Consider the following 27,635-nt stretch of genomic DNA (forward strand, 5'->3'; position numbering starts at 1 on the left):
CATATCTTATATCAAGTCCCAGTATACCCACACAGCACATACATAACTAAAACAACTTTTAACAATCAACACTAGCCCTTGCCACATAAAGTCAACTATTTTCTCATCTGTTCTAAGATATTATTTTTAATACTTTTAAATCACTTGAGGAAAATTATTTCATGGCCTAATGATGGTCTACAACCTGTGGTTTTAAAAATATTGGTCTTATTAAGAATATATATTAAACAAAGTACTAGTGAAATGAGTTGTAATCAGAATCAAGAGCCATTTAAGTATTTACATTTAAATTCTTAAATTGAGTGTTACCTACACTTTCTGAGCACTACTTAAAGACAAAACAAAACAAAGTATGTGTATTTGTGTGGGTGTGTGGAGAGGGTGAGGGGGGAGAGAGGGAGGGAGGGAGGGAGAGAGAGAGAGACAGAGGAGAGACAAAGAGAGAATGTAGTCTAAAAGTAAGTCTGAAGTTTGCCCTTTTAAAAGGCACTTTTTGATACTTTGGAAAGCTTAATATCGTTCAGAAAATTTGGACTCTACTTTCATCCTGCTTAATTTAAGTTTCATTCTGGTAAGGAATTTGAGTACTGCAGCTAGAAGGGATTTCTTTCTCCACTAATATTCTATGACATGGATTATCTGCAACATTTATTTAATACTTACAGTAAACTTTCTTGTCATTTTATAATCTCTCAAGATAGTTTTGAAGACCTGGAGAGTAAATATCATGTTATTTGTCCCTTTGCACCCCTTCATATATACAGCAGATCATTTAGCGTAGAGTGGCAAGCGACTAAGATGGGTTCTTGATGCCAAAATAATCATGTGATCCCTTGTTATATGCATACTTCTAAGATCTGCTACATATAGAACAAAACAACTTTTTTCCTGTGTTTCTATCAAAGTGCAGTCTGCATTTTACCTGCATCATTTACTATAGATCATTCAAAATCAATAATACACACTGTTGAGACAGTTAGTACTTTGGGGAACTATTCAAAGCCCTGGGAAAGTGTGTGAGGGAAGGTTTGGTATGGGAGTGATGTGTTCAGAGAAGCGAACTTAGCTGGTCCATTAAGAAGTACAAGGAAAAACCTTGGTGTAGGTCCCAGTTCTAGCCAAAAATAATCTCAGCTGTCACTCACCTTTTGGGCAAATATCAGTGCAAGGTTTACACATTTTAATCCCATTTTCTTCTACTTCCATCTTGGAACTAGGGCAGGCACGCACACAAGAACTGGAATCCACCACAAAGTTATCTGATTTTAAAAAAGGTAAAATGAGCAATAATGGTGATGCTAAGCAAACAACTTTAAAATAAGGTATTTTAGGGCTTGACAATGATTGGCATCATTGGTAGTATACACGTCTCTTTCCTTAAAACATCTCCGTTTAAATATCTCAGCCTGAAATAGAATCTATGAGCATCCACATTCAAATCCAAGGGCAGCATGTGTTAACAATGGTTAGTACTTGCTTGATTACTGCTCCACATCCTGAATTGCCCCCAAGATAGAGAGAATTTCTTTTATAGACATAGGAAACTACATGACATTTAGTTTGTGTTTTTCAATAGTTCCACTTCATTTCATGTCATGATGCAAGTTTGAAGCCTAAAAATACTTCAAGTTACATGAGGCACAAATGAAGCTGAAGTTGAATTGCCTTGGATCAAGAAAGTGCACTTCATATCCAGGAGGAAATGTTTAAAATGTGTTCTATCTTTCAGTGGAATGTCATATAAACTGTTCCCTAGTTTTATATGAAGAAACAAAATGGGATTTGAAAGGCAGCATCTTAGGAAAGGTATACTAAATAAACCAGGTATATACAATTACCTGACACAGTGGTAAAATGTTTAGGGGTCCAGTGATCTGGAATATGCCATGACATTGTCTCCTCCCAAAAAAAGAACAAATCATTGCATCGAAAGCCTCCCACAACAAAGAGAAAACACAATACCTGCTAGGCCACTTTATATTTCAAAGGCAGTATCCTTCCATATCTGGGAATACTGCTTCTGGCCTGATATTCAGTGGTATGGAAGGCTTTTGGCCTTGAAGGGGGCTCAGATCAGGAAAGGCATATCGTGCAAGTCCAGTCTGGGATGCAAGCAATTATGCGACTTGGGTAATAAAACCCAAGAGGCTATCGGTAGTAGGAGTGTCTGTTGTGGGAAAATAAGTCATGTGGAGTTATGGCACGTCCCAGCTGGAAAATCATATTGAGACCTCCACAATTCTATAGCTAAGCCACACAATCTGTAGCACATAATCGTATGCTATTTAATACACAACTCCTGATATGCTTCTGGCTCCTGGTAGAGATAGAGCACCTAACCATGGGTCATTGATTGACCTTCTAGTCAGAATTACCCATCACAGGGGCACCTAGGTGGCTCAGTCAGTTAAATGTCTGACTCTTGATCTCGGCTCAGGTCATGACCTCCTGGTTCATGAGTTCGAGCCCACGTAGGGCTCTGCAGTAATAGCACAAAGCCTGCTTGGGATCCTCTCTCCTTCTCTTTGACCCTCCCCAACTCGTGCTCACTCTCATTTTTGCTCTCTTTCTCTCCCTCAAAATAAATAAATAAACTTAAAAAAATTAAACAAAGGTTTGCCCATCATGCATCAGGTTTTATTAGAACCATGATGTCATAATGTTGGCCATGTTCAACAGGAATCTACCCCAAGATAGAAGCAGTATATTTAAGATTGGATGTGAATCATGGCAGAGGCATAAGTAAACACATAAGCAGGTAGCCCAGACTCCTCGTGCTGGCACCTCTCACTCAGCTCATACCTATGTCTGCGTGGGGGCCAAAAGAGGGCACTTGTGAGAGTTAACAGACGAAGACAAAAATTAAGTTTGCTATGTGGGTGCAAGCCGCTCAAAATGAATGGCAGTGGCCCTGCGGCTCACTCAGGAGCAGACTTGAAAGACAGTGGCAAGGAAAAAACCTACCAGTGGGCATAGTTCTGGATAGTTCAGATGATCACTTACTTTGTGCGGAACACACAGTAAGTATGGACTTGCAGTAAGTATGGACTCATGAGCAGTAGTTTGCCATGGGAGAAGAAATATTAGGAAGTCTGGGACTGAAGGAAGTCTGCGGCGGAGGGATGTATATGAATCCATGGGAGTGGGCAGTGAAGATCTTTGCATTCCCAGTTAACATCCACCAGAGGGCATCCACCACAACAGAAGGCACATTGTTGACACTGCATTGCAGCCTGTTCCCTTCCTTCTCTATATCCTTCTGTAGTCATTCTGAGAACACTCCTCCTTAAGAACCCAATCTCTGTGTGAGGAGAACCAAGCCTGCAACATCTGAATACACTGCATATTATGTGGCCATCCTTTCTGCAAGGTCTTCAGAAATACCCCATATTTAAACACCTCTACAGTTTTGCAGCGATATATATCAAGTGGAGTAAATACAAAGTATAAAAACCCTCATATCAGTCAGGTACAGATTTTGCAGCCAAACGAGTTGCAAAAAATATTTGTCTGTAATTTTTGAATGTTAGAATTCTGGGTTGGAGATTGTGGACCAGTATTTAAAAGCTAAATGTCTTTGTTTTCCCAAAATAGTTCATGCCTCATGAGCAGGGCCCTACAAATATTTGAATTTTACATAGATAAATACTGAAGTGTTTTTAAATCAGTCTGTAATTTGATTGACCTAAACTATTCCAAGGAAGGAAATTTATGAGGTATCTAAGGAAACTGGGCATGTAATTTCACAAAATAGTTCTCCACTTGCCACAATTTAGGTGTTAAAAGCTTATATGCATAACTATTCTTTTAACCAATATAAAAGTATGTAATAATAATGATGAGAATTGTCATTGTTTTCAAACACTTGTTTTTATATACTGTCCCTCTGATTCTTTTTCCCCAAACCTTTGATCATTATAATAACTCTAGGAAAGACAGAACCATGATTATTACTATCCACCTCGTAAGGAGAATACAGAAAACTAAATAGTTCATTTAAAATCACATAAGTAATAAGTGCGCAGAGCCAGAAACCATAACCACTCTAATCCTATGTCCTTCACACTTCCTATTCAATCACAGACACAAAACAAGAAAACATAATAGCGGTATGATGTAGATTGTAAAACCTTCTTCTTTTAAATGAGTATGTGGACAAATGTAGTCATTCTTTTTCTTAGGTAAAACAATGAAGAAATAATGTCCCATTGCTCACTCTGGAGCAAACGTGAAGACATACATTATACTGAATTCTTGATGAAAGTGAAGCTGGTCACTTGGAATTCCCAGGATGAGTTATCAATTTTGTAAAGATCTGTCAACATGCCCTTCACATCTATTGTTATTGTTTAAGATTAGATTTGATATTAAAACTATCATGCTACACAATCTATTACAAATAAGTAATCAGAAATGATATTAGGTAAAAATTCATTGTGATTAGAAGCAGACCTCATTCATTACAAAGCTTGCTGGCACTTAACTAATCACTTTTTTGAGAAACAGTATCATGTACAAATACACTGAGGTATAGTGAAAACAGTGAGCTTAGAAGGCAATGACACTACATTCTAACTTTAAGCATGACACTCCTTTGCTGAGACTTTGGACCAATCACTTTAATTTTTTGAACTTTAATTTTCTTATTTGTGAAATGGTAGCAATAGGACCTAAATCCAAGTATATCCAACAATGTTATTGCAAGTTTTAAATTACAATAAATCTATATGAAATTTTTTGGTTTTTAAATGATGATCTCATTAAATTGGCTATTCTCATCTTGTTACTTACGTGGGCATTTCTTGACACAAAATGCTCCATATGTATACTTTGCATTGAAGTTATGTTCCAGCTGAAAGGTGGTTGGATTGTAGACAAAAGTTTGGGGACATTGAGTAACACACGCTCCACTGTCATTGAAATTCATGCAGGCCTGCAACATAGCAAGTATTAATTTCATCTAAAAATAACCTTCATAACTTGTTAAAAGAACATTGCTGTAACAGCTTTGTGAGAAGGATGTATTCTTTATTATTATATTTATATTTTTACACACGTGTTCTATACTTATTTCACAAAAAGTATAAAATTTGACACTTTTTGGTCATTAAGTGCTTAGTGTTAAGTTCTAACTTGTTTTGGACTTCTAAAATTTTATAAAACTGGTTTTCCAGTGCCAATGAATATACCATCTCTACAAAGTTATTGATGTTCAAGTTACTTAGTCTCTGTCCAGTGGTCTCCAAATTAATAATTGGTTTAAGTTATTAAAATTAGCTCACAGTGAAAAAAAATTTTGACTCACACCATTCAAAGTGTTTATGCGGAGTCTCAGAGTCTGGCACTGGCAACTGACTTCCCAATTCTACAATCTAGATTGTCCTTAAAGCTGGTATTTGGAAAGTTCAGTGCCGGAAGCAGCATGAGAAAGTACATTGGTCATCACTGTGTGGTGAGGAAACATTGGTGAGGAGCCATTTACACTGGACTTGAAGAAAAGGTTTTGGAAGGTGACTAGTCCGTGTAAATACAGAGTATTTGATGCTGAAATGAAGGGAAGCAGACATACTTAGCTCATGATTAAATAATGTGCTGCCATTTCCTGTGTGGCTTTCATCATAATACCACACCATTTAGTAAAAGCCATCAAGTTCAAATAAAACAGTTTGTTTCTGCTGACTTACCTATTTGCATTGAGACTTCATTTGTTAATATGTTCAAATGCATTTGATAAGAATTAAAAACAATTTTGCCACCTGAGAGGTATTTGATATAAAATATATGTAACGTACATATACATACAAATTATACACACACACACACACACACACACACACACACACACACACACACATATATACACACACACACACACACATACAAACATGCCTTTCAAAAGAGTGGATGAACTAATTCTCTTAATTGAACAACTTAAACCTTCAGAGGAATAATTTAGGCCTTGGAAGGTAAGCTCATATGAACTCTAGCTATATTTTATATTTCATCATAAATTGTATGTATGGTTATTAATAAGCACTAATTCATTTTGTTTCTTCAAAACATTTTCTTCATCAATTGTTGTTTTAGCAAGTGCTTCATCACAAACATGACAATTCCCTGACAATGGCCTACTAGATGCATAATCAGAACGAGACTCACTCATGATACATTATTCACTACGATGACATTTTCCAGGAAGAATCTATTAAAAAGCAATCAGGAAAACTCAGTGAGTTTTAATTTATGGCTATAAAACTTCATGTGTCCTCATAATTGCTTTACGAACATACTTTATGCAGTGTTGTGCACAGACTGCTTGGCAACAAAGGGACATAAACCAGAGGAATCAAACAAATTTACCTTCCAGACTGCACACAAAACAACGGAACTTACACCAAGGCCTCGGTCTGGCATTCTTGAACATTCTGTACCAAATGCCAAAGTGGAGTCATTGGACCATTCCATAAAAGTAATGAAATGAGAATTCTAAGGCTCACCAGGCACTCTGCTTATCATGATAATGGAACCATGAAAGAATGGCTATCGTTTGTGTTTCTTGTTGTTACTGCTTTGGAATTGTTACTATAACACCTGTTCAGTGTCCCCCGCCTCAGGCTTTACCCCATATCAAGTGATAGGCAAGGGAAAGCATCTCACTTCAAAACCTGCTGAGCATCCTCCTTAAATTTTTGACATTTTTCTTTTCTTTACTTCTTCTTCCCTACTCACTTCTGCAATATATACTTTTGTTTCAATATAGGATTAGGGTAGAAAAATTAAGTTTCTTGTAACATTAAGAAAATTAAGAAATGACTATATCATAAGAGGTTTAATTTATGTTTTGCCTATTTTCAGAGTTGTGTCATTTAAAAAATGTTCAATTCTTAATATATATGTGTATTCTCTGGATATTTCAGAATAGGAAAAAATGAATATCTCTGTTCATTGTTAATAGCAAAAACAATTACTTATTTTATTATTTTTAGCATAAAATGAAAACAATGTCTGTGTTTATGAAATTGTGGTAACTATAGTTCACAGAATTGTCTGTATTCAAAAGAGCAGAAATAACTGTATTGGGGATATTAAAATGTAATTAAAACATGTCCCCAAAAAGCTATAAATGTTAATTTTAAGGAAAGAAAACTGTCCTTTTCTAAAATAAAAATCACACTGATTAGCATATAAATTGCTTTAAGCATGAGTTTGTAAATCTTATAAATTTTGAATAATATTAACTTGTAAACAAAATATACTGGGAAATAGTTAAATGAATAAATTTATGAATAATCTTGAAATCAAGAGCTATAATCTTGAAATTTAAATTCAGGAAATAAAATTCAAGAGCCCCCACTCAGAAAATTCAATGATGCAACAACATAAACAGGTAATCAATGTAAATTTTGGAAGGGCACTATTAGCTTTTAAAAGATATCTCAATATCTTTTTATCTTTTCCCCTTCTCATTCTCCAATACATCTCACCTGTAATATAAATTATGTCTGAAAGACATAATTCATTCAGTATAACAGAAACATCATAGTTAATCAATAGCCACCCAGTGAGGAGATGTATTATAGGAAGGCAAAACATCTTCTTAATCCTAAAATGTTAAATTCGATCTTATTTTAATGAGAAGTTAAAGATTCGGTATGCCCGAATCCAACTAGAAAGGAGGGAGATCAGGAGACTAAAAGGGGATCTCCAAGACTTACAAAGCAGTCGGTGTCTTTTGGTCCTGAGCAACCTCCAGCACATTCTCTATGACAGCAGTCACTGACATAGGGTCCATAGCACCTGCCGTCACACTGTTCTGCACACACCGTCCTTGTCACTGCAGAAGGCAGAGATGAGACTTTGATCAAAGTCAGCCACCAAGAGAAACTTCTAAGGTGCTTTGGAGTAGCTGACAAAGGCTGAGCTCTCAGGTAACAACACTCAACCCACCACTGACTCAATTCAGCTAATATGTACCAAATGAAGTCTGCAAAATTACTGTACAAAAACCTTCAAAAATTAATACATACTTTTGTTTTTATCTTCTTTCTTGTTCCAGAAAGCACCTCTCGTATTTTACAAAAATATTGTACAACTTAGCAGGAAAGAATCAAATTTGAAGTAACTGAGTATGGCATTTTGGCAGGGTACAAAAAATGGAGTCAGCAGTGAAATCAATTCACAATGTGCACAGTAAGATTTTATGGCAGAAGGTATCCCCAGAAATAATCCAAGCTTTTTAGTAGTCAAGGGAACATAAACTTTTACATGATTCACATTATATCTTACAAGATTCATATCAAGTAGATATATAAATAACGATACAGATACAGATAACTGGTCAATAGTAGCATAAGTGTTTCTATTGTTGAGATTTAAGTAAAATTTCCACCAAGATTCCTATGTAAGGAACAGTGCAATATCCTCAAAAGAAGTGAGGGAGGAAGGGAAGGAGCAAGGGAGGGAGGGAGGGAGGAAGGAAGGAAGGAAGAGAGGAAGGAAGGGAGGAAGGAAGGAAGGAAGGAAGGAAGGAAGGAAGGAAGGAAGGAAGGGAGGGAGGGAGGGAGGGAGGGAGGGAGGGAGGGAGGAAGGAAGGAAGGAAGGAAGGAAGGAAAGAAAGAAGGAAGGAAGGAAGGAAGGAAGGAAGGAAGGAAGGGGCACATTCATAGTGGACACAACCAAAATTCCCATTGGTCTTTTCTTACAACATCCTTTGATCCAAGCTGACAGCACTGTATCGAGGTATGCTTTAGTAAAATCAGTGCAATAGGCTGGGCATCAAAATTATAGCACTGAGGGACACTTATTTCACTTATTCCAAAGAGATACTTTTTAAGTATTTAGAGAAATAAATGTTACAGAATATATATAGCACATCCCTTCTTGGCTTCCATATTTCCACTTCAATCTGCTTTCCTTTCATCTTTTTAAACAGTTCTTCAAAGCTTCCTTCATTGCTACTGTAGAAAGACTCTGACCTTTAAACAGTAGTATTCCCCCAGTTGGTCTTGACAGCTTTCTTTGGGTTATGGGCTCATGCCTAGATGAAACCATTAATTCCCTACTTTTCACACTACTTATAGATAGATGACATCAGATCCAAATCTGAATTTTCTACTGAGCAGCAGCAAGTATTACCAGGTGCCTACAAAAGACTCATTTAGATACCTCAAGATGTACAATGTGGAATGTACACTTTCTCACCTCCACCAGTTGAGTATATCTGTCTCCTTTGTTCCCTTCTCTTAATTAGTACCATCCATCCAGTAGCTTAGTTAAAAATTTGGGATGTGTTTTCTATTTCTCCTTTGCCCTCACTCTCACTTCGCGTACCTAACAAAATTATCAAATAAAATTGCTAACTAACAGTCCTCATTACTGTCCCTCCTCTCTATTCCAACTTTTTCAAAAACGTATATCTAAATTATTACATAGCCTTCTAAAAGGTTTCTCGGATCCCAATTAATCCTCTATGCTGCTCGAAAAGCAATGCTTGAAAATACAAGCCACTGCTTATAAATCAGTGTTGTTTCACAAGGTAAAACTTGTCATCCCTGTACTAAAGGAGGAAACCCATAGCAAGGGATAAAAGTGCTTCATCAACTAAACACCACCCCTATCTATACTGGTGTCTCTCACTGTGCTTTTCACATCCATCCATACACAAACACCACTTGTGATTCCTGATTTCTTGCATCGTTTGCAATTTTGATTCTCATTGCCTTTTTATAATGCTCTCATCCATGCTAAAAACCCTTCTTGTCTTCTTATCCTGGAAAATATTCATCTATAAGATTATATTCAGATGCCATTTTCTCTCTGAAAACTCCAGATACATCGCTAGGATGAGTTATTTTATCACTGTTTCTTCTGAACAAGGAAGAAAGTTAATGCAGACTGTGTGGTCTGAAGGACTACGCCCAAATCCTAACTCTATTCTTGTGATATGAACAAGTTACTGAATATCTTTGTATTTCATTTTGCTGGTTTTAAGATGGATTTAGTAATCATATGTGCCTAATGGGATTGAAGATAAATAGAGACATAGGTATAAAGTGCTTCACATGGCCCCTGTTAATAGTTCTCAGGTTAGATATTATTATTGTACTTTACATTGTATCTTTTTTTTTTTTAGGTTTGTTCCCTCTACTAAACTATTAGAGTAATTTTTTGAAGTCTATTGTCTTATTATTGATGTTTTTCTCCTTAGGGACTGGTACAGTGCTTGACACTTCCTATACAAGAAAGTAAGTATCCTTTCCAACTAAATAAATCATATATTGCCAACTCAGTGAAAGCATTTGGGTACTGCTTAATGGACATATCAAAGGAAAAGAAAAACATGCAGAGAACTAAAGAGGTAGGGTACTAAACCCTGTAAATAGACAATATTAAAATACCCAGAAACACAGCATATCAAAATGCAAATAACTGAATTATTGCTAATTCATACATTAGACTTAAATGCTCCTTAAATTTTGTTATTATTTCATGATTCTACATTTTCACTTGGACCCTGTTTATTTGAACATGATTATGATATTCATAAAATAATATATAATATTTAAGTATGAACTATATTCCTTTTTTGGACTTGATTATATTCTTACCTAGGTAGTAAAAGCAATACAAACATTAAATAGTTTAAACTGAAACATTTGGATTAATTCCCTGTCTTGCTTTTATTTTGTAAAAATAGAGTTATCTGATATAGAGGATTTTGAAAGACAGATTTTTAAGTCTGGATTTGTGACAGCGTATTTTGTATTTGCAGCTTGGGTCACATTAAATTTTGAAATAAATTATTTCTTTTGTAAGTATTCCAATAGAAAGTTCTACATAGTAAATCGATTTGTCCTATTCTTTTACCTTCCTTTGCTCAAATCTCATTCTTTCAGTGAAGTCTACCCCTATTTAATACTGAATCCGTTTCAAATTACTGATTCCTGATGGATGCTACTCTTTTTTTCTCTTTCTTTCTATTTCTCTCTTTCTCTCCCTCTCTTCTCTCTTTCTTTGCCTCCTTCCTTACATCTTTCCTTCCTTCTTTCATCTTTGTTATAGCATTGATCACCACCTAACATATTTTACAACTCATTTATTACATATTTTGTTGGTGTTTTCCAATGTTTAGAACTGTACCTGTCATGCATGTAATTGTTATTTATATTTCATATACATTATACATACACAATACATATACATATACATATACACTACATATATGAAATATGCCCAAATAAATTATATCTACTCATTAATTCTTCATATTCATACATTGGACTTATGTTGATGTTCCTATCTTTTATCCAAGTAGTATATTTATTTAGATATTCTAATTATACCATATAAAGAAAATACTTTTAATAGAGATTTTGTAAAAAATAAATTCTCATATAATTCCTCTCTTCCAGATTTAACAAGGCCTTTTTGAATGTACCAAAGTTGTTAACTGAAATAGCAGACATATGTTAAGTAAACAAATTATTAGATTTAAAATAGGTATTATCCCAGTATAGTCTATTAACTTGCTTTAACTTGACAGGCATTGCTCAGCTGGAAATAGCACAAAATGAGTCAGCATTAATAGCATATAAATCACACCATATTTTAACCTTAAACACATATGACTGTTAATTTCTATTTTTAACTCTATGGTGGTTTAAGGTAAGTATGCAAAATGTTTCAGTTCTCTTTGTTTATATATTTTGGTCTTTCCTGTCAATTGAGAAAATTAATGTAGATAATGTTTATAAAGATAATTAACTATTAATTTATTTTAAAATTATATATAAAATGTTCCTATTGAGTTCAATTCTCTTATTGAGTATACTATTTAAGTATGAAAATAATATTTTAAAATCTAATCTATCATACTTCTATCTTAAGTTCAATAATAATTATTATGTTCTGAAATTAAAAAAAATTAACATTTATTCTTTTTTGAGAGACAGAAAGAAACAGAGCATGAGTGGGGGAGGGGCAGAGAGAGAGGGAGTAACAGAATCCAAAGCAGGCTCCAGGCTCTGAGCTGTCAGCACACAGCTCGAAGCAGGTCTTGAGCTCACATACCGTGAGACCATGACCTGAGCCAAAGTTAGGTGCCCAACTGATGGAGCCACCCAGGTGCCCCTATGCTCTGAAAATTTTAAAGCATGTAGATGAAATTATTCATTCATACGTGTTGAGTCAACTTTAAATTGTTCAAAATAGCAATTTTATCTATCAAGTGTTCACATAACTCATACTTTTTTCAGGACACTTTGATCTTAGATACACCATTCCATTTCAAGAACCTGCAAAGAAACATCTCTCTAAGTCATTACTTTTGAAACTTTTGACTTAAGATATTAAAAAGAGAATTATGGGTTTTGCTTCAGAAGCAGTCTATAATTCATTTTAAAAATAAAAAGAAGTATGATATATTCAACAGTAAATAGCACTTCTTGCTATCCCAGTGTTCATATGCCTTAATTCCATTTGAAAGTTCAGTAAGTATGAAATATATTTAGAAGTGTTTGCTTGATAGGTAAAAATATAAGTAAGCAAAAAGAACAAAACAACAAGGTTAATCTCTAAACAGTGATGTGACACAGTTAAGAAACATTTTTTTCACATTGTTATATGAGATTTATTTTTAGAAAGAAAACATTCCCTTTGTATAATCTATTTAATGGCATTTATTGATTAATAATACTACTTAATATGAATTAAACACATCAAACTCTGCTCATATTTTATTATGATGGAAACACAAAACAAAACAACAGTCCCTGAAATCAATGAGATAACTCACTTAGTCTCCATGGGAACATTGAGTTATAATTGCTTTCGTTATATTAATTTCCACCCTTGCCTGAATATTATTTCATTAGATATTCCCCTCTCATATTTAGTATCCTTCCTAAATTGCTTCATTGGGTGCATTAAAAATTTGGGTCGAATTTTAACTATCTTATTCATTGATGGTACATCACTAACTGTGATTGTGTAACATAAGGTAAAATCTGGGAAGTTACGGTGTTTACTATATTGGGCTCAGCAAATTTGAGATTAGGAATGGAGATTCATCCAAAATATCCATAAGAATTAGAGGGATAGGGGTGCCTAAGTGGCTCAGTCTGTTAAGCATCCAACTTCAGCTCAGGTCATGATCTCATAGTTCATAGGTTTGAGCCCTGCATCGGGCTCTATGCTGACAGCTCAGAGCCTGGAGCCTACTTCGGATTCTGTCTTTCTCTTTCTCTGCCCCTCCCCAACTCATGCTCTGTCTGTCTCTCTCTCTCAAAAATAAACATTAAAAATTTTTAAAAAAGAATTGGATAAAGTTTAAGGAACCATACATTCCAGGGTAAGGGGATACTGTTGAAAGAATATCTATCATCTCAAGAAATTAAAGTAAGTAGCTTTATCATATCAGTACATCACTCATAAAAATAGTGGCTGGTTACTTCTTTATTTTATTTTATTTTTTTTTAATTTTTTTTAGAGAAAGAGTGCGAGTGGAGGAGAGGGGCAGAGAGAGAGAGAGAGAGAGAGAGAGAGAGAGAGAGAGAGAAAGAGAATCTCCAGCAGCCTCCACACTCAGCATAGAGCCCAATGTGGGGCACAATTCCACAACCCTGGAATAATGACCTGAGCCCAAATCAAGAGTCAGAAGCTGAGTCACCCAGGTGCCCTGAGTTTCTTCTCTAATTATAATAATAACCATGTTTAAAGTTACTCCCTTAGAAATTTATTTAAAGAACTTTGACAATTTACTTAAATATTTATTACTGCTTCCTGTGAGCTACAAAAGGATAAAGAACATTCATAAATAATGCAAAACAGGGCGCTGACATAACAGTGACAAAACAAAAAGATCTCTGCCCATTAAAAAATAAATAAGGTTAAATTTAGGCAAAGTATTTATAAGTGTCTTCTTGTGTTTTTACACTCTTCCACTTCTCTCTTCTTTTCTTATCTGCTTCTTCTTTCCTCATTTCTTCCATATCCTTGCCCTCAGGAGGGCCTTTTGGTTCTGTTCACTTCCTCTACCCAGTGGTTCTGAACCAGATTATCTAATGGGGCCTTTCAAACTTTAATATGGGAATTCCTGTGTTAGTGAAGATTTTCACTTGGTCAACATCAGTGGGGACCTAGATTGTCCATTCTAATAAGCTCCCAGGTAATGTCACTGTCTGCTGGTCCATAGACCATTTTGAGTAGCAGGATACAGAATACTTTAAAAAATACCTAGGAATCATTTAATTCCTAGTAAATCAAAATTACCTGCAATGTTCTAGGATTTGCCACTTAAAAAAATTTATTTAATGTTTATCTATTTTTGAGAAAGAGACAGAGCACAAGTGGGGGAGGGGCAGAGAGAGAGGGAAACACAGAACCTGAAGCAGGCTTCAGGCTCCAAGTGGTCAATGCGGGACTCGAACCCTGAACTGTGAGTTCATGACCTGAGCGGAACTCAGACGCTTAACTGATTGAGTCACTCATGTGCCCCTAGATCTTGCCACTTCTAATAAGCTCCCCAGGTGATTCCAATATGCAGTCTAGAGTTGAAAATCATAACTCTATCCAATAAAAATGGGGAAAACTCTAGATTACTTACACCATTTGATTGATTGACTGACTGATTATTCTTTGTCTGAAATTTTACCACACTGACTGACCTCTTGCTCTAATTTCTTATTTGTGTTGTTAAGCCCTCTATCACTAATTGGGAGAGCAAACAAGCAAAAAATCCATATGCAAGCAGGTAGGAAGAGTTGGGAAGAAAAAAACCTAAAGTGGGAAGTTTTCAGACAGTAAAGTATGAGACTGTCAGAAAGCTGTTCCCTTCTCTCACCTAGCAGCTGCCTACATAAAAAGTATACTGGCAGTCCCCAATTGCATTGCTAAACACACTTTAAAGGACATTGATTTTATTTTTATTTTTCTCTATTCCAACTAATATTCAGTGACCTGTACCTCTATGCTGCCTATACTATTTCTGTTTATTGACCAAATTTCTGTGTCCATGAAGCACATTATGTCCATTAAATAGACAGTGCTTCAGTGGAATCTTGTAATGTTAGGCTGTGTTCAGCTACATACTTGGCGTTTTGAACAAGAAGAAAAATGCTTGGGTTAAAGCAGAGGTGATTGGGGTTGGATGGGAAGAAGAATTTATTGACTATTAGAGTGATAAAAACACTGTAATGAGCAACTAAAAGGGCTTCTTGAACCCCTATTTGTCAGTATTTAAGGGAAATCTCTTTTGGATGCTTTAGACATCCGCTTAATTACAGACAAGGGGCTTGATGAAATGCTCCCTAGAGGTAATCCTTTAGTTCTTTGATCCAATACTTATTCCTACGAGTGGTGAAATTGTAACTAAAAAATAAAAAAAAAAAAAATGGACACGCTGGGTTATGCAACATGTTTTTAGAAGGCTACTATCATCAGGATATACTTTAATGAAACAAATAACGCCTATGAAACATCCAAGAACACACACTACTTCTAGAGCTTGCTGAAATGAGTAGAAAATCAAGTTTAATGAAACTAACACCAAACTATAGACCACTACTCATTTTCCCAAAGGAGAACAACTGGACACATTTGTGTGCCCAGGGCCAGGTTAACTCTAGGAATCACATAGGAAAGTTTAAAATAAAGATGCCTCTCCTCCTACATTTGATTTAGTAAGTCTGGAGAAAGGGCCAGAATTTTTTTTTTTTCTTAGTAGGAGCCCTGAGGTTTTCATAAGTCGCCTTGAAAACCAACAACTCTAAACCTCTGCTGTAAGACCCTTTTTTTTTCTCCCTAATGAGAGGTTACATTAGGAAGGGTAAAGCATTTATTTAGATGGGAAGGCAGAGATGAAAATGGGTCTTAAACTGCTGCTTCCTATCTCATGCTAGCTAGATCACAGAATGATGAAGTCAGTAATTGTTGCCACGCAGAGTAAGCCCTTAAGATACATTAGGCTATATCCTAATTTGGACAAGGAAGGAATTTGAACCTTAAATAATTTATCAATTCTTTCAACCAATAACATAAGACTTAAACACTGGAAAAAGGCATTCAGGGAAGGATTTTATTTATTTATTTATTTATTTATTTATTTATTTATTTATTTTAAATAATGGAGTCCAGGAAAACAGAATTATTAAAAAAAAAAAGTGTCTGTATCTTCCAAATTACTGCAAAGCATACCCATTTTCACATCACAGAATAAAATGCAATTTACTATCTTTTATTCCTAATTCCTAATTAGTGGGAACTAGCTAGGCCATACCATGAGGTATACACTCCTGTAGGTGACATAATGGTTTAATCCTAAGTGCAGTAACTGCCATAGTTCACCTGAAAAACATGGCAAATGCACACAAAGCCATTACTGAAATTGACATTCAGAGTCAGTTAATAAAGTATGCTCAGATTTTAGCAGCTATTAGTGAGGTTTGACCCTTGTCCCAGATAAATCCCTGGTGACCCATGGGGTATGACATGATAATGTTGTTAGTTGTGTTAAATAGGAAAGGAATCTTGTCACATCCATTCTTCATCACTAGCTGCTTTCTTCATTTATTTAATGAAGTTTTATTCAACCTATTTTTTTAATGACATGTTCAATGATTCATTGAGGGAACTTAAAACTGATTTTAAAATACACACTTGGGCATCAGGGAAATTCTCCCCTTTTAATACGCTATTAACATTACCAAAGTTTATGAGTTAGAATTCGAAAAGCCGATAGTATTCTATTACATTAACTATAAAAATATTCTTGAAATTCTTCTGTATATATACGTTTCAAAATAATAAAGGAAGCATATGAATCTGCGTAAGAAAATCACAAAGAGACTCCTAAAGAATACATTTTTACATTAGAATTGAAAGCTGCACCTATACCACACACATAAATGATATGCTGTCACAAACCAAGAAATCAGGAAAAATCTAACATTGAATTTTTCTGAATCACCTCAAATTATGTTTGACCACACATCTCTACATCCAGATTTAGCAAGAACAAAACAAAACAAAACCTACCTTTTTTGCTTATATTAGTATATCAGGATAAGTATATCCTTATCCAAAATATCAATGAATGAGGATAAAGATAACCTCTCCTACTCAATAAACACCTGGACGAGTCTCCTTCTCGAAAGGGGGGTGGGGTGGGAAATGCTGCCAATTTTGTGATGAAAATAATCACAAATATTAAAATGGAAAAGACAGAGCCACACATCAGTTAAACAATGAACAAAGATTTCCTGACCTAATGTGTACTATCTAGTCTAAATTTCTCATTTTATTGATGAAAAAACTGGAGTTGAACTAAACTGACTTTCCAATGGACAAATCCAAAATCACATCCAACCATCTCTAAGGGATTAACACTATGTGTTCAGGGTTTTCCAGGCAGTTTCCAGTTTGCTCACATCACAGCAGAGCCCATGCCTAGTAATCAATTTGGGAATTAAAATACCAAATGATGCTGAAATTCTAGGAGAAATATTACATTTAATAGCACTAGCAAACTCAAAGCTGTTGTCAGCTAAATTAATGTGCCCCTTTCTAATGTCAATTTTTTTCCTTTTTCATCCAAATCCACACTCATTCACTTTGTTTTTATCTCAAATAAAGGGTTGCTCATTTTCCTGTTTTAGGTTATTCCTGAGTCCCAGGTTGCCCAGTCCCATAATATTTAAGGCCAAATTCTTGCATTGGAAATTATTTATATTCTCTCTTTTACAATTAATGTCTTTACTGGCCATTTCTTCAAGGACAATACTCAAGATTCTTGTATTTTAAGTAAGTTAAAAAAAATAATCTTCCCTTTACCTCATGATCTTCATTACCCTCAGAGAGCCAAGCATTTTCAAGAGTTACCTATAACACATACTTGCAGATATGTCTCAAGTATCTATCCCCAGTCCTTCTTTACAATATCTGTGAATATCTCAGTTGAGTTTCCACTTATTAACTAATTATTTATTGGGCAGTTCTACGTGGATGAATCAGGGATATTTAAGACTTAGAAAGGACATAGCTAAACTCCCTTATTCCCATTCTCAATTCAGCCACAACACTATTCTCCCCCTATATACTCAGTCCCAGTGACTATTTCCATCATTGATTCAATTGCTCCAACTCAAAACTGGAATTCATGCCAAATCCCCCTCTTTTCCTTTACAACCAAATCAGCTTCGTTACCAAGGCTTATTATAAGTTGTATTCTCTATCTCTTAAATTGCCTCCTTCTCATCCTGGTTCTTTGTATGGCATGTTCTAGGCCCTTCCTCTGCCCATCTGATGTCTATACATTCTTCAAGGATCATCTTGGTAAAAATCTCCTTTGTTAACTCTTCACCAAATCCCTTAACTGGAACCCATTATTCTGTATCTCCTCCCCCTTCTTCCTTGGTGACCTCACTTAATGCCATACAGACTTCTAGTCTAGCAGTTATCCCATTGTATTGTAAGTTGGCAATCCAAGTTAATTATCCCTGTGTTACAGATGAAGAGGTTAACATTTAACAAATATTAACTAGCCTATCCTAGGTCACAGGATAAGTTATTGTAAAGTAGGGTTTTAAATTCGTTTCCAGACTCCTATATATCTCCATCAATATGTTTACATTAATAACCTCAAACAATGAGTGTCTAAATTTAAAAACTGAAGGAGGTAGAGGTGGGAGGAAAATAGTTTCAGAAGCTATTTTTTTTTTTAATTTTTTTTTTCAACGTTTATTTATTTTGGGGACAGAGAGAGACAGAGCATGAACGGGGGAGGGGCAGAGAGAGGGAGACACAGAATCGGAAACAGGCTCCAGGCTCTGAGCCATCAGCCCAGAGCCCGATGCGGGGCTCGAACTCACAGACCGCGAGATCGTGACCTGGCTGAAGTCGGACGCTTAACCGACTGCGCCACCCAGGCGCCCCTCAGAAGCTATTTTAAATACAACATTGAATAACAAATAATCTGCATGAACCTTCTTTACATTCTTGAAAAATAGTTTGTTTTCGAGTCATTTTAACTAACAACACAATTATGAGTGGTGAGTAATGAAAATTAAGATATTACTCAAATAATTTTAAAGCTTATAACAAGACTCCTACAAATTAGATTATTTTATATTTAGCATTTTATGAAATCTCATATATGCCTGAGTTCAACCTACTGATTTTACAGAGGAGGAAAATAGGGCCCATTTTTAAAGTCCATGTATCAATAATAATAATAAAAAAAAAATTAGAGTGGAACTACCTAAAAGAGTTGCACCACAAACATTCTTTAAGCATAGCAGGAAGGCTATTTTCAAACTGTTACTTTTCTTCTCATAGAACATGTTTGAGATTTTGTTAAAATGTTAATCATGCCTACCTAAAAGTTAAATTATACTTCTTTACAGTGTTTTTTCAAAAAGAATTTTGGTCGGGATGAGCACTGGGTGTTGCCAATTTGACAATAAATTATATTTAAAAAAAAAAGAATTTTGTTTCTGTTTTGTTTTTAAATCACAATTCAGAGTACAGAAAACTAAACAAACAACATTTTATATCATGGCTCAGTACACATATACATGATGAAAAGTTTTAAAAATTATATTAACCTGAATTATGTGTAAAGCATTCTGATACAGTTTTTTTTTTTTTATTCTATTCTAAGGTGGTCTATTTATTCTAGTCTAGTTTATTTCAACATAAGTTTAATGTTGGTCAGGGTCCACTGAAGTGATACTATAATCCACCGATGAGTTGTAAACAGTAGTTTGAAAGCTTTGCTCAACTGCATAGACAAAGGTCAAAATAGGAAAGTAGAGAAAATGGTCCTGGTGTTCCTTTTACAAATGTGAGCCAAATACAGATGTGAGCCAAACTGGCCTTCTCATGAATTCAGGAACTTAAAGCCATTGGAGATGACATTTCCTTTCTTTGCATTTTTATGATGCCAAAGACTATGGGGGATTATTTTACTTCTACTATCATAACTGGAAATTTGGGGCAGTTAAGTCTGAATTTCTCCTACATGACAGTACGGTAAGCTGTGAGCCAATATACAACAACATTTGGGAGTCTCTTTGAGCAACATATTTATACAAAACAATACATTATAGATATTAAATAAAGCTTTTTTAATAAAGCTTTTTATGCATTATTAATATATGTTAAAATAAATTATTATTTCTGTAATGTGGAAAGAACTGGGCATCCCCCAATTTTTTTTTTGTTTTGTGATAAAGAGAATATAATTTTTTATTATTCTTTCCTTTTAAAGATTCTGAAATTACATAAATAATACAAACTCTTAGAGAAATATACATAACTACAGATATAATTTTTTTTAGAAAAAAAACAGAGCAATAACCAATGTCAATTTTTGGGTTTCTATAGATCCTTCGCCTCCCTGTTACAGTTTATGGTAGTATAACAGTTAAGAGGGCACGAAATACACAGCCAAAAGTAATTTGAGACACTAATCAAGATTTCTTCTGGCCCCACACTTTATCCTTACCAGAAATTATCATTCTTTTTTAATTTTGACAATCTAACAGTGAAAATTCATAGCTTTTATATCATTGATTATAAGTGAAGCCAAACACTCTTACAAATTTCCTGTGTAAGTTTTTAATTCTTTTTAATTTTATTAAAAATATTTTGTTTTAGGGGGCACCTTGGTGGCTCAGTCGGTTGAGCTGACTTCGCTCAGGTCATGATCTTGTAGTTCCTCAGTTTGAGCCCCACATCAGGCTTGCTATTCTTAGGGCCTAGCGGGCTTTGGATCCTCTGTCTCCCTCTCCCTGCCCCTCCCCTGCTTGCTCTCCCTCTCTCTCTCTCTTTCTCTCTCTCTCAAAAATAAATTAATATTAAAAAAAATTGTTTTAGGAGGGGAGATGCGTGGGGAATGGACTATATAGGTGATGGGTATTAAGGAGGGCATTTGTTGTGATGAGCACTGGGTGTTATTTGTAACTGATAAATCACTAAATTCTACTCCTGAGACCAATACTACACTATATGTTAACTAACTTGAATTTAAGTAAAATCTTGGAAAGAAAAAAAAATTCTTCAAAAATTAAAAACAAAAAACATTATAATGTAGTTAAAACGATCTTTTTCTTCCTTTTAAATCTGAATTAGGTTTAAAAAGATTTCATCATCCCATAATTTTTACCTACATTTTTAATGCTTCAATTATTGTATGCTTTTTAAAAGTTTTGTCTACAATTCTATAATCCTTAGTCTATTTCATGCTTTTTTAAACTCTTTTTTTTTCTTTAAGTAGGTTCCAAGCCCACGTGGTGCTGGAACTTAGCACCTGAGATCAAGAGTTCCATGCTCTACCAACTGAGCCGGCCAGGTGCTCCTAAACTTTTAATGTATAATTCATCCCGTGTCTTTTGTTCTGTGGTAGGGGTCTAACTTTATTTTATTATGTACTATGACCCTTTTGTTCCAAGCCTATTTATTGAATAATCTATGCTTTGTTACTTTTTTCTAAAAGAAATGCCAACTTTATAAAACTAAATTACTATATAGATTTTAGTCTCCATCTGGACTTTCTATTAGATTCCATTGAGCCAATTCTCTTTTGAACTAATACCGTATTATTTGTTAAAAAAAAGAGACAGCAAGCTCAAAATGGAGTCCAGTTGCTAAACCACATGTCAGCAAACCAGGACTTTATACCTAATCTAATTGCAGTTTCAACCCCCCAGGAGTGTAAACTTTAACCAGTCAACACAGAATTACCTGGGTAGCATTAGTGGGATAATCTGCCCCATGGACTCCTCCCATTCTCCTTAGGAAAACAGCCTTGCCTGAAACAATGCATTCTTTACTAACAGTTTCCTCCTTTCCACTCCCCCCCTTTTTTTTTTTTTTTGCCTTTAAAAAGCTTTCCTTTCCTACAGCTCAGCAGAGCTCTCTTCCATTGCTAGATGAGATGCTGCCAGATTCATGAATCAGTGAATAAAGCCAGTGTGATCCCTACTTAGTTTAATTTTTGTTAACAGATTTGGTGGCAGCAGCAAGATGGAAAGAGACCACCTACCCCTTTGGGAACAAGAAACACAGGGTAGCACCCACTAATACTTGGAGTCTTTCTCATTGTTTCCAAAGGCCATGGCTAAATTCCTTCTAGGTTCGCAGCTCCACTGTCTCTGCATGGAGCTCCCAATCCTAACTGGCTTTCTAATCCAGGGCAGATCAGCTGGAGTTGGAGCTAAACCTCTAGCCTTTCAGACAACAACCTGCAGATTTTTGAATGGGAAATTCCCAGTCTTTAATTCTGTCTGTCCCAAGATCCACAAAAAGACTGTTAGTGCCAGTGCACAGTTCACATCCATACTGAGCCCCTAATTCCACAGTCTGCAATTGTTGGAGTCTGCTGGTGTAATTCTTTCCTGAGTCCAAGGTTCCACAGGGATTACCGGTATTACACACAGGGCCTTCTCTGGGCCAGGATGCAGTGACTAACATCTCTTGGTTACTGCTGACATATTAAGGTACACATGTTCGTTTGCCTTGTTTTTGTGTAGATTAAAAAAAAAAGCTATAAAAACTGGTGGCCATGGGTGGAGCTCTGAAGAGTTGTTCGAGTGCTCACCACCAGACCCAAAGACTCCTATGTTAGAATACGCTGGCCATGGAACAAGTTAGATTGACCACAGGTCAACAGCAAACAATAAAATGTCTGTCCGAAAAGGTACACTGTAAACACTGCACTGTCCCCAAATCAGTGGCACATCTCCTTTAGGTATTAGTTTGGCTCAGAGAAACCCTTAGCCAATGGGATCCTTAAACTCTAAAGAATCAAGCACACCTTCTGGTATACCTGCTTATTGTATATCTAAGAAATATGGTCCTGGAAACTATAAATACCTACAAAAATGGCAAAATCTTCCTAAGCTTGTTTTGTGTCATGAAAATGTGGCTTGGTAACTCTTAGGTTGAGGACTCCAAAATATGACCAGATACAAATGTGGGTTGAACTCCATCTGTGGTTAGGGTCCTATTAAACTATTGCCATCCCTCCAGGGAATGACAATGTCCATTAGGAGGAATGTTCCAATTAGATGAGATCATTCATTTAGGAAGTGTCCTTGGGGCGCCTGGGTGGCGCAGTCGGTTAAGTGTCCGACTTCAGCCAGGTCACGATCTCGCGGTCCGTGAGTTCGAGACCCACGTCGGGCTCTGGGCTGGTGGCTCGGAGCCTGGAGCCTGGAGCCTGTTTCCGATTCTGTGTCTCCCTCTCTCTCTGCCCCTCCCCCGTTCATGCTCTGTCTCTTTCTGTCCCAAAAATAAATAAAAATGTTGGAAAAAAAAATTTTAAAAAAGGAAGTGTCCTTAAAAGTGACAGTTCACCAATCACACAAACCTATAGGAACGGAATACCTATTTTAATTGGTATGCAGAAGCTTCTAAAAGGCTTTAAAAAATAGCTTCGTTAAAGTTTAATTGCAAAAAGCTGATGAAAAATTAAAGACAAAGAGGTACCTAAAACAAAGATTGTAAGACTGTCCTAACTTCTACTGCTCCCCTCTATCTTCCTTTATTTGAGCAGCCAATCTAGTAACACTTTGTCTGAACTGCACTTCCACTCTGAAGACACTACAAGACCTAAACAAAAGTCCACCAAGTTAATGGCTTTATAGGCACCCCTGCATCTACCATTGAAGGAGGGCCTCCATACAGTCCACTCCCAGAGCTGATGAGACTCTGAGAGTTTTTCTATTAAACTGCTATATTTACTCCCCTAAGCAGCCAAGGGGAAACTAAATTAAAATTAATTTTAAAAGCCTTGCCAAATTTTAGTAAATATCAGAATTACATGCTTCACTTTAAACTCCACTCAGAACCCACAGATGGGATCTGGAAAAACTGGCAGAGGCCAGCTAAGAGTGAGAATTCTTACCAGGGTCACCTCCCCCTATATCCCTGTCTGTAATAGATAAAGGAAAATAAAATATCTTTTATTTGTCAGTAGATAAAGGAAAATAAAATATCTTTTGTATCCTCTTTGGGGATACCTCTTGAGTCCAAGCGGTCATTCAATATTGCCAGATAAATATACTGCTTGTCCCAGCTGAAACCTGACAAGATATTTAAAAGAAATGTGTAAGTATTTCTGTAGTCAAAAGCTGGACAAATTGGAAGCTGATATTCAGATCCTGGTAAGAATCTTTTTTTTTTTTTTTAATGGCTTTATCCCTAAGCAAATTGAAGATAATGCAACTGGATGGGTGGACCAGCCTATAATGTCATTTAAGCCACAACCCAATACTTTGAGGAGTTAGAAGCTTCCTTATCTTACAAATCTCTATAAAACTAGAAATGCAGCTCTTGAATCAATTTGAAGTTCACATATTCTTTTTTTAGGAGCCCCCAAACCACCCCTATTTATCAAAAGTCTTGTAAATTATGGCCTTAGGAAAACCAAAGTCCTTCTTGGTGAAACCTGAATTCCTTCCCTGTTAATTCTTATCTAGACCATCCCCAATTCCTAAGTCTAAAGGAAAGAAAGTCTATTTAAAAATACAAACTGCACCTGGGTGGTTCAATTGGTTAACCATCCGACTCTTGATTTTGGCTCAGGTCATGATCTTGCCTTTCATGAGTTTGAGCCCTGCATCAGGCTCCATGGTGACAGTGTGGAGCATGCTTGGGATTCTCTCTCTTCCCCTTTCTCTCTACCTCTCCCCTGCTCACACACATGCTCTATCTCAAAATAAATAAGTAAACTAAAAAAAAAAAAAAAAAAATAGAAATACAAACTGCTCTACAGCAAGATTATTTGTTAAGGACAAATTCAAATCCTAAATGACTTCTCCACAAATATTAGTAATAAAAAGCTTGAGCCACAGAAGCTATAAGGTCTGTTTACTTCTACCTGTATGTTTATATGAGTCCATATATACGTGTTATAGATGTGTGGTATTTTTCTACCTCTAGAGGGTATTTTGCCTAAGTTAATTTGTAAAAGAAACTATTTAATTGGCTTAAACAAAGAAGCACTTATACAAATATAATATTCTTAAATTCTGAAAAATATAATAGAAACTTAATCCAAATGACTTTCAGGTTCAGGAAATAGTTGGTATTAAAGCTAGTTGGAGTTTGTTGGGTTAATTAAAACAGGCATATTTTTAGAGTTATCAGCATTAAATATAATACTTTTATTCTATCTAGGCTTCTAAGAGTCAAATAAGTTCATGTATCTCTTACAAAATTTGTCAGCAAGAAAAATAGCTTGAGATGATAGCTGACTTTCCCTGATGTATCATGAAGTTTTTATGTGTAGTCCAAACATAATTGTTAAGAACAAGTAAGTTAAGTAGATGTAAGTAGTATAAAAAGGTTTTGGGTGAACTTTTTAAATAGTTTCCTCAAATATTTGGTAACCTGAAACTTTAAAAAAAAGTTTTGCGAGGTTAAGTTAAATGATGTCAAGTTAAATTCATTGAATATCTAGATAATTTCTAAATAAGGTAAAATATTGAACACTAATTACTCAACACAGGTTTACCCATTTTTGTTTCCTTTTACAAAGGAATTAAAAATATTTGGGTGTAGGAGCACCTGAATGGCTCAGGAAGTTAAGCACCCAATTCTTGATTTTGGCTTAGGTCATAATCTCGCAGTCCGTGAGATCAAGCCCCACATTTGGCTCTGAGCGGAGTGTGGAGCCTGCTTGGGATTATAATCACTAATAAAATAACATTTGAGTCTATTAGTAAATATGTTTTATGACATGCTGAGAAATTTTCTATGAGAAAGCAGGTTTCTAGAAATTGTAAAAAAATAGTTTCCAAATCTGGTAATCTATAGAATGTTAATGTAAAAGACAGTTTATAATCTCTTATTTCTTAGTTTTCACCAGAAGTTAAAATTTTCTTAGGGATAAAATTCTAATATATTAACTAAAACTACTAGAAATAATAGGGGAAAGAAATTTTATGTGCATCAGGACTGGTTAAGGTTGGAATGAATTTAATTAAGAAAAAGTTTTAATATCAAAAGCAACCTGGTACAAAATTATCATTCAGTTTTCTCTCTGTTAAAAGGACAAAGTTTTCTTGAACTATTGTTTTGTTCTTGATAAAAGACTGTAAGGTGGGGGTGGGGGCACCTGGATGGCTCAATCAGCTAAGCAACCCATTCTTTTTTTTTTTTAATATATATTTTTGAATGTTTATATTCATTTTTGAGACAGTGAGAGACAGAGCATGAGTGGGAGAGGGGCAGAGAGAGAGGGAGACACAGAATCCAAAGCTGGCTCCAGGCTCTGAACTGTCAGCACTGAGCCCAATGTGGGGCTTGAACTCATCAACCACAAGATCATGACCTAAGCCGAAGTCTGGTGCTCAACTGACTGAGCCACCCAGGCAGCTCTCAAGCAACCAGCTCTTAATTTTGGCTCAGGTCATGATCTCACGGTTGTGAGACTGAGCCTTGGCTTGAGCCCCAAGTCAGGCTCTGTGCTGAACATGGAGCCTGCTGAAGATTCTCTCTTTCCCTCTCTGTCTGCCTCTCCTGTGCTCACTGGTTCATAAAATAAAATAAAAATAAATAAAATGAAATGATTATAAAAGGTTTTTCTTTACCTTTTAAAGTAATGCATCCAGAAAACAAGTATTCTGTGCTTTGTCAAAATAATTTCCTGTTTTTTTTTTAATTAGGTCTTTGATGATGTAAAAAAAATTGAATCTTCTCTTAAAAGAGCTAAAGATTTTTTTTTAACAACTAACTTCTGTATTTGCCTGCAAAGTCTTTAATTGGCACCATGTTTAAATGAAAAATTAAGCACTGTTTTAAGGTGATCTATGTTCCTATTTGCCCAACTGCTATAAAAACTTTCTGATATTTTTAGAAACCACAAGTGTTGGTGAGATGTGGAGAAAAAGGAATCATCTTGCACTGTTGGTGGGAGTGCAAGCTGGTGCCATTGTGAAAAGCAGTATGGAAGTTCCTCAAAAAGTTAAACATATAACTGCTCTATGATCTAGTAATCACACACCTGAGTATTTAGCCCAAAATCAAAAACACTAATTCAAATAAATGCATGCACACCTATGTTTATAGCAGCATTATTTAAAGAGCCAAATTATGGAAGCAGCCCAAGTGTCCATCGATAAATTAATGGATAAAGAACACGTGATATATACATATATATAGTGAAATTAAGCCAGCAAGAGAAAGAGAAATACCTTATGATTTCACTCATATGTGGAATTTAAGAAACAAGAAAAATGAGCAAAAAAATGAAAGAGAGAGAGAGGTAGAGATAAACCAGGAAATATAGAGAATAAATTGATAGCTACCAGAGGAGAGGTGGATGGGGAGATGGGAGAAATAGATGATGGGGATTAAGGAGTGTACTTGCGGTGAACACAAGGTGATGTATGGAATTGTTCAATCACTATGCTGTATACCTGCAACTAATATAACACTGTGTGTTAACTATACTGAAATTAAAATAAAAGCTTAATAAACAAAATTTAAAAATAAAGTTTTTTGGTATTTTTGACAAAATTCCCCAAAATCAAATTCTATATGACGTCTTTTTGATTTAAAACTAACTTTGGGATTTCCCACAGGGTGTCTGGAACATTTCAAAAGATTTGTTTTCTCTCTTTTTTTTTTTTTTT

At 35.5% G+C, this 27,635-nt stretch overlaps 1 protein-coding gene across 6 annotated transcripts in view; it reads right to left on the reverse strand.

Annotated features, from left to right (window-relative positions):
• The window catches only part of ERBB4 (erb-b2 receptor tyrosine kinase 4), a 1,166,318-nt gene that overhangs the window by 312,906 nt on the left and 825,777 nt on the right, over positions 1-27,635 (reverse strand). For all 6 annotated transcript variants that reach the window (XM_040476138.1, XM_040476135.1, XM_040476139.1 and 3 more), the window contains exons 6-8: positions 7,716-7,834; positions 4,792-4,933; positions 1,146-1,259 (exon numbers count right to left, since the gene is read on the reverse strand). In XM_040476138.1, coding sequence (XP_040332072.1) covers positions 1,146-1,259; positions 4,792-4,933; positions 7,716-7,834 — 375 coding nt within the window. The remainder of the gene's footprint in view (positions 1-1,145; positions 1,260-4,791; positions 4,934-7,715; positions 7,835-27,635) is intronic.

This window comes from Herpailurus yagouaroundi, unplaced genomic scaffold (assembly GCF_014898765.1).
Source record: "Herpailurus yagouaroundi ecotype Mexico unplaced genomic scaffold, PumYag 140, whole genome shotgun sequence".
Classification (NCBI taxonomy): Eukaryota; Metazoa; Chordata; class Mammalia; order Carnivora; family Felidae; genus Herpailurus; species Herpailurus yagouaroundi.